The 13649-nt window shown below is 39.7% G+C and overlaps 1 protein-coding gene across 1 annotated transcript; it reads right to left on the reverse strand.

Moving 5' to 3' along the window:
• Positions 1-259: 259 nt before the first annotated feature.
• On the reverse strand, positions 260-10461 carry snrpc (small nuclear ribonucleoprotein polypeptide C). Its single transcript, XM_037679321.1, has 6 exons — positions 10388-10461; positions 9063-9105; positions 8420-8528; positions 1597-1656; positions 728-832; positions 260-619 (listed from the first exon to the last, which is right to left on the reverse strand). The coding sequence occupies exons 1-6, from the start codon at positions 10393-10395 to the stop codon at positions 501-503; spliced, it is 444 nt and encodes a 147-aa protein (XP_037535249.1). The 5' UTR covers positions 10396-10461; the 3' UTR covers positions 260-500.
• Positions 10462-13649: the final 3188 nt, after the last annotated feature.

Here is a 13649-nt window from a genome sequence, read left to right on the forward strand (position 1 = left end):
CAAAATATTTTTAAAAAGATGATTCTGATTAGAAATTGTATCAATTTAAATAATTATTAGCTGGAGTAGCAGTGTTATTAAAACAGTAAAATAAATTAGTCTAAAGGAAGTTTGTTTCAAAGCATTGTTTTATTTCCCAAACCAATGCAAATGACATACAAAAACATTTTAAACCAACAATAAAGTAAAAATTGAGAAAATACCATCAAGTCAAACATGTTTGTTGAATATGTGGACTGAACTGTGAACCTGAGTGACACTAAAACTGAGGATGTTGTTTTATAAAGTCTTCGGTTGTTTCATAAAAGAACCTGAAACTATTCCACATGTGGTGAATAGTATAAATAGCAGAGGGAGCAAAAACAAACCCCAAAAAAAAAAAAAATCAAATATGTCAATTAAAAAGGATTTGTGTTCAAGGTTTACGACTGAATTTAAAAAGAATCCAAGTGTTTTCACTGGACAGAATCTGTTCATCACAACAAAGCCTCCCCTCAGCCTTATCTGTCTGGGCGAGCCATTCCTGGTCTGACCGGCATCATCATGGGACGGGGGTGACGCATCATGTGTGGTGGTCCAGGCATCATCTGCATCGGTCCTCCCATTGGTGGCCTCATGCCTGTGACATTGGTGGGATACACAGCTTAGGAACCGTTTCAAAACAACGCTGTAACATAAAAGCTCAGCAGCTCGTTTGAAACAATGAAGCCAGCCAGATGTTTCTTACCAGGCCCACCGGGCATCATCCCATGTGGTGGAGGCCCTATCATGGGCATCATAGGGGGGCCTCCCATTGGTGGCGTTGGTAGCATACCTGGGCGTGGAGGTCCAGCTTTATCACAAACAGCAAAAGTTAATGTCAAATTAATGCAAGTAAACACTTTGGAGCAGTAACATTCTGCTATACACACACTTTTACTCATGAAATACAGCTGCTGCTCTTTATGGTACATTTTGTGGGTGTAGTTTTATCAGATTGACAAAAGAAAAGTCTTAAAAGGCTGTTAGACTGAGTTTACTGAGTTTATATGTTGTTCATCTTAAAATTAAAAAGATGACCAAATTCACAAAAAATTGTCATTAGTTGGTTTTTAATTCACAAAAATAAAAAAAAAAAGAAAACTAAAAATTGTAAAAAAGAAAAAAAGAAAAAGAAAAAGGGTTTACATTATGTCTGTGGTTCTTAAGACTTTTATGCCGCACCTCACGTTAGAGGGAGAAAAACATCCAGGACTCCCCTCGGCTCAACAAGACAAACAAAATAGGTCACATTTGAAAAGAAAATATTGGAGATTTACACATTTCTTTTTGTCCCATTTGGTAAATTATTGTGTAAATCAAAAAAATAAAAGTTAACCTGTTTTTGTGACATTCTTTCCAGGTGGCTCCAGCCATTTTTTAATGAACAAGTAAACAGAACCTCCCTTTTGTTAGGACAACAACAAACTGCTGCATCAGCCTCCAATTATTCATAAACAGAGAAACATAAAACAAAGTGTGCAAACAAATTCAGAACCATTGATTTGCTTCTTAACAGTAAACTTACGCTGCCTTTGTAAAGAATGGTTTTACACAATGCTGAGAGGATAAACTCACCAGGGGGGGGTCCACCTGGGAAAGGTGTGGGAGGAATCTTTCCCTGCTGAAATGCAGCCGCTGTTGGGAGAAATTAGAAAACATATTTAAAGCCCAACATAAAAACTGTCTGGCATTGTTTTAGAATAAATTCATTTATGTCTTTGCATACAAAATGAAAACAATAAACCAAAGCATAAGGTCTTTCACAGAACCCACATCTGGGGCCAAAAGGTTTCATGTAACTTCTGTTTGCTTTAGATGTGGAGCATAAATTAACTGAAAAACAAGACTAAATATTAACAGAGCTCATTTTTATTCAAGGAGCATTTCATCCAGAAAACATTTTATATACCTCCACAGTGGACCAATCTGTTGCCTTTGCATCACATGTGTGGATTAGTGGTTTGTAATCTCAGAGGGGGCCCAAAGTAAAGCTGATGTACAACGAGACCGACTATCTCAAACACATGCACAAGCATGTCATGAGTGGGGTGTGTAACAGCCTTTTATTGTCCACATCCAACCACGCTGCTAAAAATGGAAAAGAAATTGCATGCAGTGCTCACATTAGCGTAAGTGAACGGTTGACCACACAACTAAATAAATCATCAGTACGATACTGCCACTGGAGCTCAGTTTCAGATTTAAGTTGATCTGCAACTCCCGAGCTCTGAAAGACAGTTTCACTGCTCACATCAGGCTTTTACACTTCACACAAATATGTTTCTGGATCTTTAGAAACAAGATTTAGAAAAGCTCAAATTCTACCATAATTGCCAGTGTACAAGCCGCTACTTTTTTCTCACACTTTAGACTACAAGGCTTATACACTGGAGCGGCTAATTTGTGTATATTTTTCATAATTTTAATAATTTATATTTTTACATTTTATTTTGACAGACTTTCTGCCGCTGACTAACATTCTCCTTTGACAGAGCTGGGCGCTCATCTAGCTGCCCAGGATACTCCTCTCGGGGTCGGGCTTTTGTAACACACAGAGTGAATGCCTCAGGTAATCAGATGTACCAAGCCTCTTGCTCAGGGTTTCAATTTTCTTACTTTAACACCACGCACTCTGTCATCATGTGACCAGAAGGCTAACCGTAATGACCAATGAGGTACTGTTCTCTCGAAGACCCATCCCCCAACCAAAATAGGCGTGCATTAATTTCTTGTTTCCGTATTTTGTGCCTCATGTGCCTGTTCATCTGCAGCGATAATGGAAAGCGCACGGAGAATTTCTTATGATGCAGTTTTGAAGTTTAAAGTGATCAATCTGGCTGTCGAAGAAGGAAACAGCTGCCGAGAGGGAGAAGGAGGTGGTGTGTGATGATGTTTTTCCGAACCTCGAAGAGGACTTTAGTGTACAGGACGATGAAGAACATGGCAATGAGTGACTTTTGGTCAGCTACTGGTACTTTTTATACTTTTTAGCGGTGTTAAAGGCATTTTTCAGAAAGAAACATGTACCAGCTGTTCCGCTCCTGCTGGGTCACAACGTGGGCTCCGCTGAGCAGAAGTCGTCAAAATTTATTTTTAAAGCAAAGTCTGGTACATATTTTAATAAAAGTTTTACAATTCGTTCTGTGTGAATCTTTATGTGTACAGTAAATACGTGTTTAAATACCAGTACAGTATCTCAGTTAAGATCACATCTGAACACAGAGAGGAGACAACGAACCTCAGCTTATTTCACTGCAACACTTTTCCATTCCAACAATGGAACACCAAGATGCTCAAAATTAAATAAATTAAACAATATGAAATTTAAAAAAATGCTTATTTATTTCATAATTGGGTTTTTCATAATGGCTTATTTATTTCATAATGCAACTTTTCAGCAGAATGATTTCAGCTGTCAATCAATGTCAGTGGGTTGGACCGGCACGCCCAATGGCTGATCCTTCACATCTTACCATTGCTAGTATCACTCAGCCCCCTGTCAAGTGGCCATCAGTTTTAATCTCTGTGCAGGGACTGCACAGGGGTTAAAAAAAACTTTGTAAAAATACAAATATTTTAAAGAAATAAAAAGCCATCCATCCATTTTCTTCCGCTTATATGGTGTCAGGTCGCGGGGTAGCAGCCTAAGTAGGGAGGCCCAGACTTCCCTCTCCCCAGCCACTTGGTCCAGCTCCTCCAGGGAAATCCGGAGGCATTCCCAGGCCAGCCGAGAAACATAGTCCCTCCAGCGTGTCCTGGGTCTTCCTCTGGGCCTCCTTCCGGTGGGACATGTCCGGAACACCTCACCAGGGAGGCGTCCAGGAGGCATCATAAACAGATGCCCAAGCCACCTCAACTGGCTCCTCTCGACGTGAAGAAGCAGCGGCTCTACTCTGAGTCCCTCCCGGATGATCGAGCTTCTCACCATATCTCTAAGGGAGAGCCCAGACACCCTGCGGAGAAAACTCATTTCGGCCGCTTGTATCCAAGATCTCATTCTTTCGGTCACAACCCAAAGCTCGTGACCATAGATGAGGGTAGGACCTCCTCCCTGGCCCAGAGAGGGCACTCTACCCTTTTCCGGCTCAAGACCATGGCCTCGGATTTGGAGGAACTGATCTTCATCCCAGCCGCGTCGCATTCGGCTGCGAACCGCTCCTGCGAAAGCTGTAGATCACGATCTGATGAAGCCAAAAGGACCACATCATCTGCAAAAAGCAGAGACGCAATCCTAAGGCCACCAAAACGGATCCCCTCAACACCTTGGCTGCGCCTAGAAATTCTGTCCATAAAAGTTATGAACAGAATCGGTGACAAAGGGCAACCTTGGCGGAGTCCAACTCTCACTGGGAACAAGCCCGACTTACTGCCGGCGATGCAGACCAGGCTCTGACACCGGTCATACAGGGACCCAACAGCCCGTATCAAAGGGCCAGGTACCCCATACTCCCAGAGTATCCCCCACAGGGTTCCCCGAGGGACGCGGTCGAACGCCTTCTCCAAGTCCACAAAGCACATGTAGACCGGTTGGGCAAACTCCCACGCACCCTCCAGGACCCTGCTGAGAGCATAGAGCTGGTCCAGTGTTCCACGGCCAGGATGAAAACCGCACTGCTCCTCCTGAATCCGAGGTTCGACTATCCGACGGACCATCCTCTCCAGAACCCCCGAATAGACCTTACCAGGGAGGCTTAAAAGCGTGATTCCCCTGTAGGTGGAACACTATGGTCGAAAATAAACGAACAAAATAAAATTCTACAAAATAAAAAGCCATATATTATAAAAGTATTTTAGTGGTTTCAAACCTACAGATAGTGTTAAAATTTCAGTAATTATACTATAATTTAACTTTTGAAATACAAAGAGCAGTTTGGCATTTTTTTTTAAGATAAATAAAATGTTTGATTACTGATAAATAGTAAAAGAAAAATGTTCATTTATTTGTTAAATACTTGACTCATCAGTGCCACTCTCAGCTAGCTGTACTATAGAAAACAAGAAGAGACAGCTGGTAAACTGACAATTTCAAGAAAACAGTCCTGACAATTTAGGTAAATAAAACTTAAAAACATCAAATATAAAACCAAAAATATATATTTACAAAATTACTCTCATATTCCTGTTGCAAAATTGCAAATTGGACAGCAGCTGTAATCAATTTATATTAATTAACCTGCTAAACAAATTCATCTTAGCTGAATTTGGTGTTAGTGAAGAGATTTGAATCCATCATGCAGGAACTTTAGCTTAATTAATGAGTTTAATATGTTTATATAAAGAGATAGAGTTTTTTTAAGTAGTGATGCGTGTGAAGCCTCATGAAGCACCGAGGCTTTTCTTACAATTGTGCCAAAAAATAAATTCAAAGCTTCAGTGATGGAGACATCTGGTGGACAACTGAAGCCATAAGAAGCTCGTGGGTTCAACTGAAGCGCTGACTCTGTTTTAGTCCTGTCAGCAAATAAAGTTTAGAAAAGACTGGTCAAGCGTATGTTTTGTTTATTTGCACAAAATAATGATTATGTCTGCATTACAGATGCAAACATCTACAAATATTTGTAATTTTAAGATCCCTTTAAAAGAGAAAAACATAATTCAATTATTAACACATGAATTGTAGGTCCTAGGGAACACAATACTTTATTTGGTGGAATAAGATCAAATAGATTCCATCCAAACTTTTGAAAGCTGTTGACTAAAAATTGCCAAACTACACTTAATTAACTTTTCAAAAATTATCTCCTCACAGCTCAACATTTTTAGGAACAATGATGATTCTTAAATAGAGTGTGGCGTTTTGATACAAGCTCCGACACAGTGTTATGAATCACTCTGCTTCAGGAAGAGTGACCTAAGCTCTGAAGCCTCGGTATCATTTGCCCATCACTATTATTAAGATTACAATGCTTATAGATCTTTTGAATTTTATTTTGGGATCAATAAAACTTCAAGATGCATTTCACAGCAAATGTGAATAAAGCCTAAACAGCTGCAGTCTGGTGCCTTAAATTAAAACAATGTTTAAAATAATTATTTGGGAGAGATGGAGAGTTGTTTCTCTTATAGCAACAGCTGTTATACAGTGTCTTAGATGTAGATTCAATCTAGCATGAGCAAAGCCTCGCACCTAAAGCAGCAGACGGTTGCTTTTAGTGCCCAACTTCAGATCGTTTTTACATGATCTCTGCCGAGTTGTTCAACCATAGATTTAAAGAGGATTGTGTCCAGATTTTTTAATGTTGATCGTTAAGTTGTGCCCAAGTAAAGACAAAACGTATATCAAACATGCACAAAAACATACTCAGCTTTAACGTTACTTGTTAGTCAGAACCACTTAACTAACAGCACCATGATGCTAACAGTACCACGCTGCTAACAGTACCACACTCCACACTGCTGTAGTGAACTAGACCTCCAACATCAATCTGTCTCTGAAGACCTTCAGGGGACAGGAACTGTTATTTCATTGATTTGAATCCAGAAATACAAATTATCTCATCAAGAGACTATTTAATTGTATCCTGAATTAATCAATTGAAAGAACACTCTTCTTTTTTAAATTATCATTACTATTTTACAATATCTTGATAATCAAAAGTGTGTTTAGTTCATACCATTTCTAATGTTGAAGTAAACCACTCATTTAAATCAACTGTGAAACAGTATTAATGATTTTTAAACCTCATTAGACTTAGATCATACAAGTTAAATGTCTATTTACGAAGTAAGTGTGCATTTTAATCTTATGTCTGAATGAGGAGTGGATTTGAGGTCGGTCAAAAGTCAGATAAGTTATGAGAACGAAGTGCCTTGTTTTTAAAACTCTCAGACAGTAAATAAGAAACTGGCACCTGCAAAGTCTGTCATTTCTTCAAAATATTTTCCTGTCTGTACTAACCGTTCTTAAAAACATTTCTGCTGTCTGTTGACTCCTAATAACCCTCTGACATCACTAAAACACCGCCCCTGCTGGTTGTGTTAACCAATCAGGAAGTACCAAATAACAGGAAGTGGATACCCTTTAAAAATCAACACTTCTTGGAACTATTCAGTCTTCCTGGAACTTTAAGTCTTAGGAGTCTTACTGGAAGACTCAGTCTTACGGCGAGCTGATGGAATGGGACCATGTGCCAAGGGTCCGTCCATTTCAGCGGAGTCACAGCACGCCTGGCTGTGAACTCACCCGGGCGTAACGCCCTACAACTTCTAATGAAGATTCCTTCTAAGGAAGCTTATTCTGTTGAACGGAGTACTTCGTCACAACTTCTGACGATTTCCAGCCACTCTGACCGGAGACGCTGAAAGAAGCGAGAAATGGACCTCTGTACCAGAGCTGATTTATCTTCTGCTAAGGTAACAAGTCGTCACACGCTGAGTGTACCGAGGGTTGAGCTGGGGTCGGAGGAAGGGTGCCATTTCTGCTCAACACATCTTCCTTCATCCATCTAAATTCTCCTCTTTAAATCTAAAACTTCTTTACTCCTTCTCTGTAAACCTCTTGCCAGTAAATCAAGCTAAGTGCCTTCAGAGATGAATTATTCTCCATCAGTAATCTTCTGTTGTCTTGTTATTTGAACTTGCTAAGTTTATTAATCAGAATCAGATCAGCAAATCAATGTGTACATGTTTGATGTAAAATTTTGATTCTGTTAAATAAATGACCGTATTTATTCTGATGGGTCAAAGATAAATTACGTCTCATGTCACTAATTATACACTCCACTCTCAAGTTATCTTGGTCACATGGAAGAAATTTAACTCGAAAAAGAAAGAATCCGTTGTTAATTAAACAATTAATATTCTTTGTGCTTGAACTAGCTTTAAGAATAATTAATTAGTAGTGTGTCCACAGCCAAGCTGTCCCGACATCACTACACTGCTAACAGGACCATGCTGCCAACAGTAACAGTGTTTTTATAAAATTATTTTTCATTTTAATTGTTTTTTACTGTTGTATATTGTTGTCTGTACTCTATATGTTGTCTGTCTAAAACAGGTCTCTTGAAAATGAGTCCTCGTGACTCAGTGAGACTAATTCAAAAAACGTTCAATACAAAAATGACTCCCTGTATAAATAAAGATTAAGTAAAAAAAAAAATATATATATTTTTTTTCCCTTTCTTGCACAAAAACCTAATACAAACTAGGGTTAATGAAAATAGTTTCTTTGAAAAGACAAGATGACTAATGGCATGAACAACCTCTTGTGCACTTTAGAGACATGAAGAAAAAAAAAGTCTTTTTTTTTTAAACTAGAATCATTTTACAAATCATTTCCAAATGTAGCTTGAATCCATTTTTGTCAAATATGTTGTAACTTTTTTAAATCAATCTGAATAAACTGAAGAAAATGTTGAGTTGATAACCTGATCAGAATTTATGAAAACTAAATACTTACTTGTTTTATCAATCAAGCTCTGCGCTTGCTCCTCCATCCATTTCTGATAGTAATCTTTCACATTTTCTTTGTGTTTTCGACCGCTGCAGTGAGTCTTCCTTACTGAAGGCTAAGGCAGACAAAAAAAAAAAAAAAAAACGTTTATCACAAAGGGATAAATTAGTTTATTTGTAGTACCTTTGAATAATCAGTGTCTGGCTGGAGGTAGTCAGGTCACTCTGTTTAAAGAACTGGGGATGATTTTTTTTGGTAAACAAGCTAACAGATGTTCATCACCGAGCCATCAGAAGAACAAACTCAGCAACTCAAACTTAAAAACATTTCAAGCTGGTTCAGCTAATGATTTATATGATGTGCTGTCTTGGTGCCATTTTAAAACATGACATTATTGTGTCACATGGTGGGACTTGTTTTTAACATACATGAACATCTGATGTTAGAATTTAGGTGTTGATTGGATGCAGAGTGTGTGGGGGGAGTGGGAAACCTTGTTCTGAGCAGACATTAGCTTATTTTATTTGACTAATCATGTTTGCTTCTTCAAATGTATTATTCTGACTGGTATCTACTATGAGTAAGATTCTTCTGACTACTAATAAGTAGGTCACACAACCAAATTAATTCCACAAAACATTTGACTTACCGAATCATGTGTAAGGTAGGTATCACAATAGTCACAGTAAAACCTGGGAAATAAAAAAGGAAACACATTAGACTTGAGGTTAATAAAGATAGAGCTGCAAGACACAAACCACTCACAATCAGGTTTTTTTTTTTTCCTTCTTTTGGCTGTTCCCTTCTTCAGGGGTCACCACAGCGAACTCAAGTCGCACAAAGACTCAGCAATTGTTTTTACGCCGGATGCCTTTCCTGATGCAACCAGAGACCACCAAGCTACCACAGCCCTCTGTGTGAAGCAGAGAGCTGCTTTCTAGGGCACCCGGGGGAGCCGATGGTGGGGGTTAAGGGCCTTGCTCAAGGGCCCAGAGTAGGGCAAATGAGGGTGGAGGCAGGTCTGGGTGCTTCACCTATCCCACCCACATTTTGATGATGTTGGTATGGGGAGTTGAACCAGCGATCTTCCGATCACAGGCCCACCTTCTCTAACCTCTGCACCACCACGCCAACTTAGTATTTAATATTATTAAAATATAAAATGCTACAAAACTGACATATTTAGCCAATATTCAAACTCAAATTTGGACACACACCTGATGCCTCAAACCCAGTTGACTGGGAAAGTGAAATGACAATGAAATAATGTACTGATGACAGGGACAAAACATTGAGTTGTTTGTTCTTTGAGGTAAAGATCCTTGTACAAAATTTAATGTAAAAAATATGAATGACTGTCAGGAAAAACATGTTTTAATAAAGATCTGTACTTGCAAGGCACCATGTTGTATATTTGTTCTACAACAAAAACTCACTTTTGACACAAAACTGACTGAAGAGGCAAGCACCAAAGCAGTTGTCCAATAATGGATATTTTTCCTTTTCCATTTGCCTGTGCTCGTAATGGCTTGCGTTTCGTTTGTTAATTTTTTTTTTCAATGCCTTGACTCTGAAGCTAAAATATATACATTATAAAAACATATTTTGATGTGAGTTAACCACCACCACACGTTTTCCATTCCATGCATATGATCTAACGAGTAAACCGATTTAAAAAGAGCTTTTTATTTTAAAAGCTAAAAAATGTCGTCCCCTTTGCCTAAACGACTGAATTCCGGGTGGGGAAAAAAGGACTTCAGATCATTATTTTGTAGTGGCCATATATGCCGGTTGTTGGTTTTCAGCAAGTAGACGTATCCCAAACAAAGCCGCGTCAAGGTAAGCTAACATATTTCCACTCTTATCCTAAAACCATTCATTTCACAATGAATGTGAGGATAATTAGTAACCAACTGAACTTATATATAAAAATAAAAATCAATGAATGTAAAAATTAAGTATAAATGAACTTACTTAGGCATGTTTCAAGAGAACCTCCGCAAGCAACGCGATCAGTGTGCTTCCTTTAACTGAATCCGACTAGATATGGGGACAAACTACAAGAAGTTCCGAGTAAAAATGGTTCCTCCAAATAGCGCGGTACTTTTTTCTATAATTTTTTTTTTATGCTGCTTCTAGGTTATCCCTAAAATACATGGCACATGATGTACATCTAGAAAAAAAAGTATATAATAAATGCGCAAATGCCCATAAACAGAAAAAAAAGAAAGAAAAATTACACTTTAATTGGTGATATGTGACTTATCTGTGCTGCTGATTATCCATACTGCTAATCTCATGCTGCTGAATATCTCATGATGCTGTATTCATTCATACCCATCTACTCACTACAAACTAATATTCGGGATGCTGTTTATTATACCCTGATGCATGCTCAATAATCCAGGTAGAAAAATCTAAAAACGTTCAATCTGGTCCTCTGGACATTAAAAAAAAAAAAAAAAAAAAATGTAGATATGTTTCGTCTTTCATCCGAAAGACTTCCTCAGTCTGAGGTGCTGTATTCAGCTCAGTCTCTTAAATAGCAACTTCTCAGAGTGGATCAACCTGTTTGCTGCTGACAACAAAAAACCAGCTGCTCACATGGTCAAGAAGGACCATCAGCCTTACAATGGATCATTAGCACACTGATGGCTGTTTACTATTCACAGGGGGTTGAGTGATACTAGCAATAACAGCATTGTAAGAGGGGGGCAGTTGAACCCGGAGGCCTCCACCCTGTTTAATGATGGACGATTTATTTTCACAAAGATGGCCTCCTTTACTCCTCTCTCAAACCATCGTTCCTCTCTGTCCAGGATGTGAGCATCTTCATCCTTGAAAGAGTGACCGCTGGCCTGGAGATGAGTGTAGACCGCAGAATCCTGGCCTGATGTTGTTGATCTTCTGTGCTGGGCCATCCTTTTGGCCAGTGGCAGTTTAGTTTCCCCGATGTAAGACTGATCACAGCCCTCCTGACATTGAACAGCATACACAGTATTACTCTGTTTGTGCTTGAGGACTGGATCTTTGGGATGAACCAGTCTTTGCCGTAATTTATTTTGGGGTTTAAAAGCCACTGGGACGTTATGTTTAGAAAATAAACGTCTCAGTTTCTCTGATACTCATTCAACATACGGAATGACCACTGGTCTGGGTCTGGGTTCCTCCTTTTCACCTGATGGCTGACTGGAGTCCTGTTTGGGTTTCTTCTCTGCTTTCAGGAAGGCCCAGTTAGGATATCCACATTGCTCTAGAGCCTGTCTCGTGTAGGATTTCTCCTTCTGCCTGGCTCCTGAGTTAGTGGGGACGCTGTCTGCTCTGTGATACAGAGTCCTGAAGACTCCTAACTTGTGCTCCAAAGGGTGATGGGAGTCAAACTGCAAATACTGATCTGTGTGGGTTTGCGGTACACCTCGGTTTGCAAATGTCCTTTATCAGAAACTGAGACCTCACAGTCCAAGGAAGACAACCTGCCATTTTTTACATCTTCTCGTGTGAACTTGATGTATTTATCCACAGAGTTGATGTGGTCAGTAAAATGTTGGACTTCCTGAGATTTGATTTTAACCCAGGTGTCGTCAACATACCTGAACCAATGGCTTGGTGGTGTCCCTGAAAAGGACGTCAAGGCTCTCTTTTCTACCTCCTCCATGTACAGGTTGGCAACAATAGGAGAAACTGGAGACCCCATAGCACACCCATGTTTCTGCCTATAATATTGCTCCCCATATGTGAAGTAGGTTGACTGCAGGCACAGTTTCAAGAGTTGACACAGTTGTTTTGTAGAAAGTGTGGTCCTGCTGCTCAGAGTGGTGTCTGAATTTAATTTTAAACTGACCACCTCTACTGCATCATCAACAGGAATGCACGTAAAAAGTGATGTGACATCAAAAGAGACCATTGTTTCATCAGTCTCCATGATGACATCCCTCACCTTGTCCACAAAGTCCATGGTGTTCTGTATGTGGTGTTCTGAGCTGCCAACTAAAGGGATGAGTACAGACACCAGATATTTGGAAACATTGTAAGTGACAGAGTTAATCATACTAACAATTGGTCTTAAAGGTACACCTTGTTTGTGGATTTTAGGTAAACCATACAGACTAGGTGTGGCCTCCCCTGGGTACAGTCTGTGGTACAGAAAACGGTCAATAGCCTTGTCCTGCTCCAAAATTTTCAGGCAATCTATTAACTTTTTCTTGTAACCACTTCCTGGATCTCTTTTCAGAGGTTCATAAGTGGTTAAGTCACTAAGGAGTGTCATAACTTTCTCATGATAGTCTTTCTGGTTCAAAATCACTGTGCACCTTCCTTTGTCTGCTGGGAGAATGATGATGTTTTTGTCCTTGCTAAGAGTGGTGAGTGCATCCCTCTCCTCTCTACTGATGTTGGAAGGTGGTGGTTTGGCATTGCTGAGGCAGGCTGAAACTTTGATTCTGAGCTGTTCTGCTTCAGCCTCTTTAATTTTGTTGTTGCGGATGGCTGATTCTGTGGCTGTGATCATCTCCACCAGAGGAATTCTACTTGGTGCAACCGCAAAGTTCAGTCCCCTGGCAAGAATCTCTGTCTCCGGCTGGGTGAGCTGTCTGTCAGATAAATTCTTCACCCACTTTTCTGTCTCCCTGGCATGTAATTGACTACTGGAGTGTTGTCCTACACTGAATGTGTTGTTATTGGAATAGTGATGGTGTTGATGAGTTATTAGTAAGTTAAACTTGTTTTGTTATCGAGTCTTGGACTTGACATGCTGTGCTAAGCGTGCCTGATCTGTACAGTCCAACACTTGCTGAAGTGTGGTCTGATCTAGACACATAGTTAGTTTCTGTTTAATGTGCGCTTCTTTGGCCTTCAAGGCCTCAATAGTAAAATTGGTCTGTCTCACCTGTTCATTCAGCAGCTGGGTCTGTGCCTTCTGAAGGTTCTTGCTTGCCCGGTGCCTGCTGACTGATGATTTTAGTTCCAGGCTCTTGGGAATGATGCCACTTTGTCGACATCTGAGGTTGAATCGCAAGTGATTCCTGTAGTCTGCCCTCTTCCTTGCTGTTTTCTCAAACTCTCTTACTAGTTTGAGGCAATCCTGGCCAAAGTGGTTCAAAATATCCTGATGCATGCTCAATAATCCAGGTAGAAAAATCCAAAAAAGTTAAATCTGGTCCTCTGGACATTCAAAAAAACAAAGCAAAAAAATATATAAACGTTTCATCTCTCATCCGAGAGACTTCCTCAGTCTGAG

Source organism: Nematolebias whitei, chromosome 7 (assembly GCF_014905685.2).
Source record: "Nematolebias whitei isolate Nwh7 chromosome 7, NemWhi1, whole genome shotgun sequence".
Classification (NCBI taxonomy): Eukaryota; Metazoa; Chordata; class Actinopteri; order Cyprinodontiformes; family Rivulidae; genus Nematolebias; species Nematolebias whitei.

Bases quoted from the DNA above. Each gene is read 5' to 3' on its own strand.
- snrpc (XM_037679321.1), bottom strand. The intron at 1,657-8,419 runs GTAAGTATTTAG...TTCTCCCAACAG, and splicing joins GAGCTTGATTGATAAAACAA to CGGCTGCATTTCAGCAGGGA. The intron at 620-727 runs GTAAGAAACATC...CCAATGTCACAG, and splicing joins GATGATGCCCGGTGGGCCTG to GCATGAGGCCACCAATGGGA.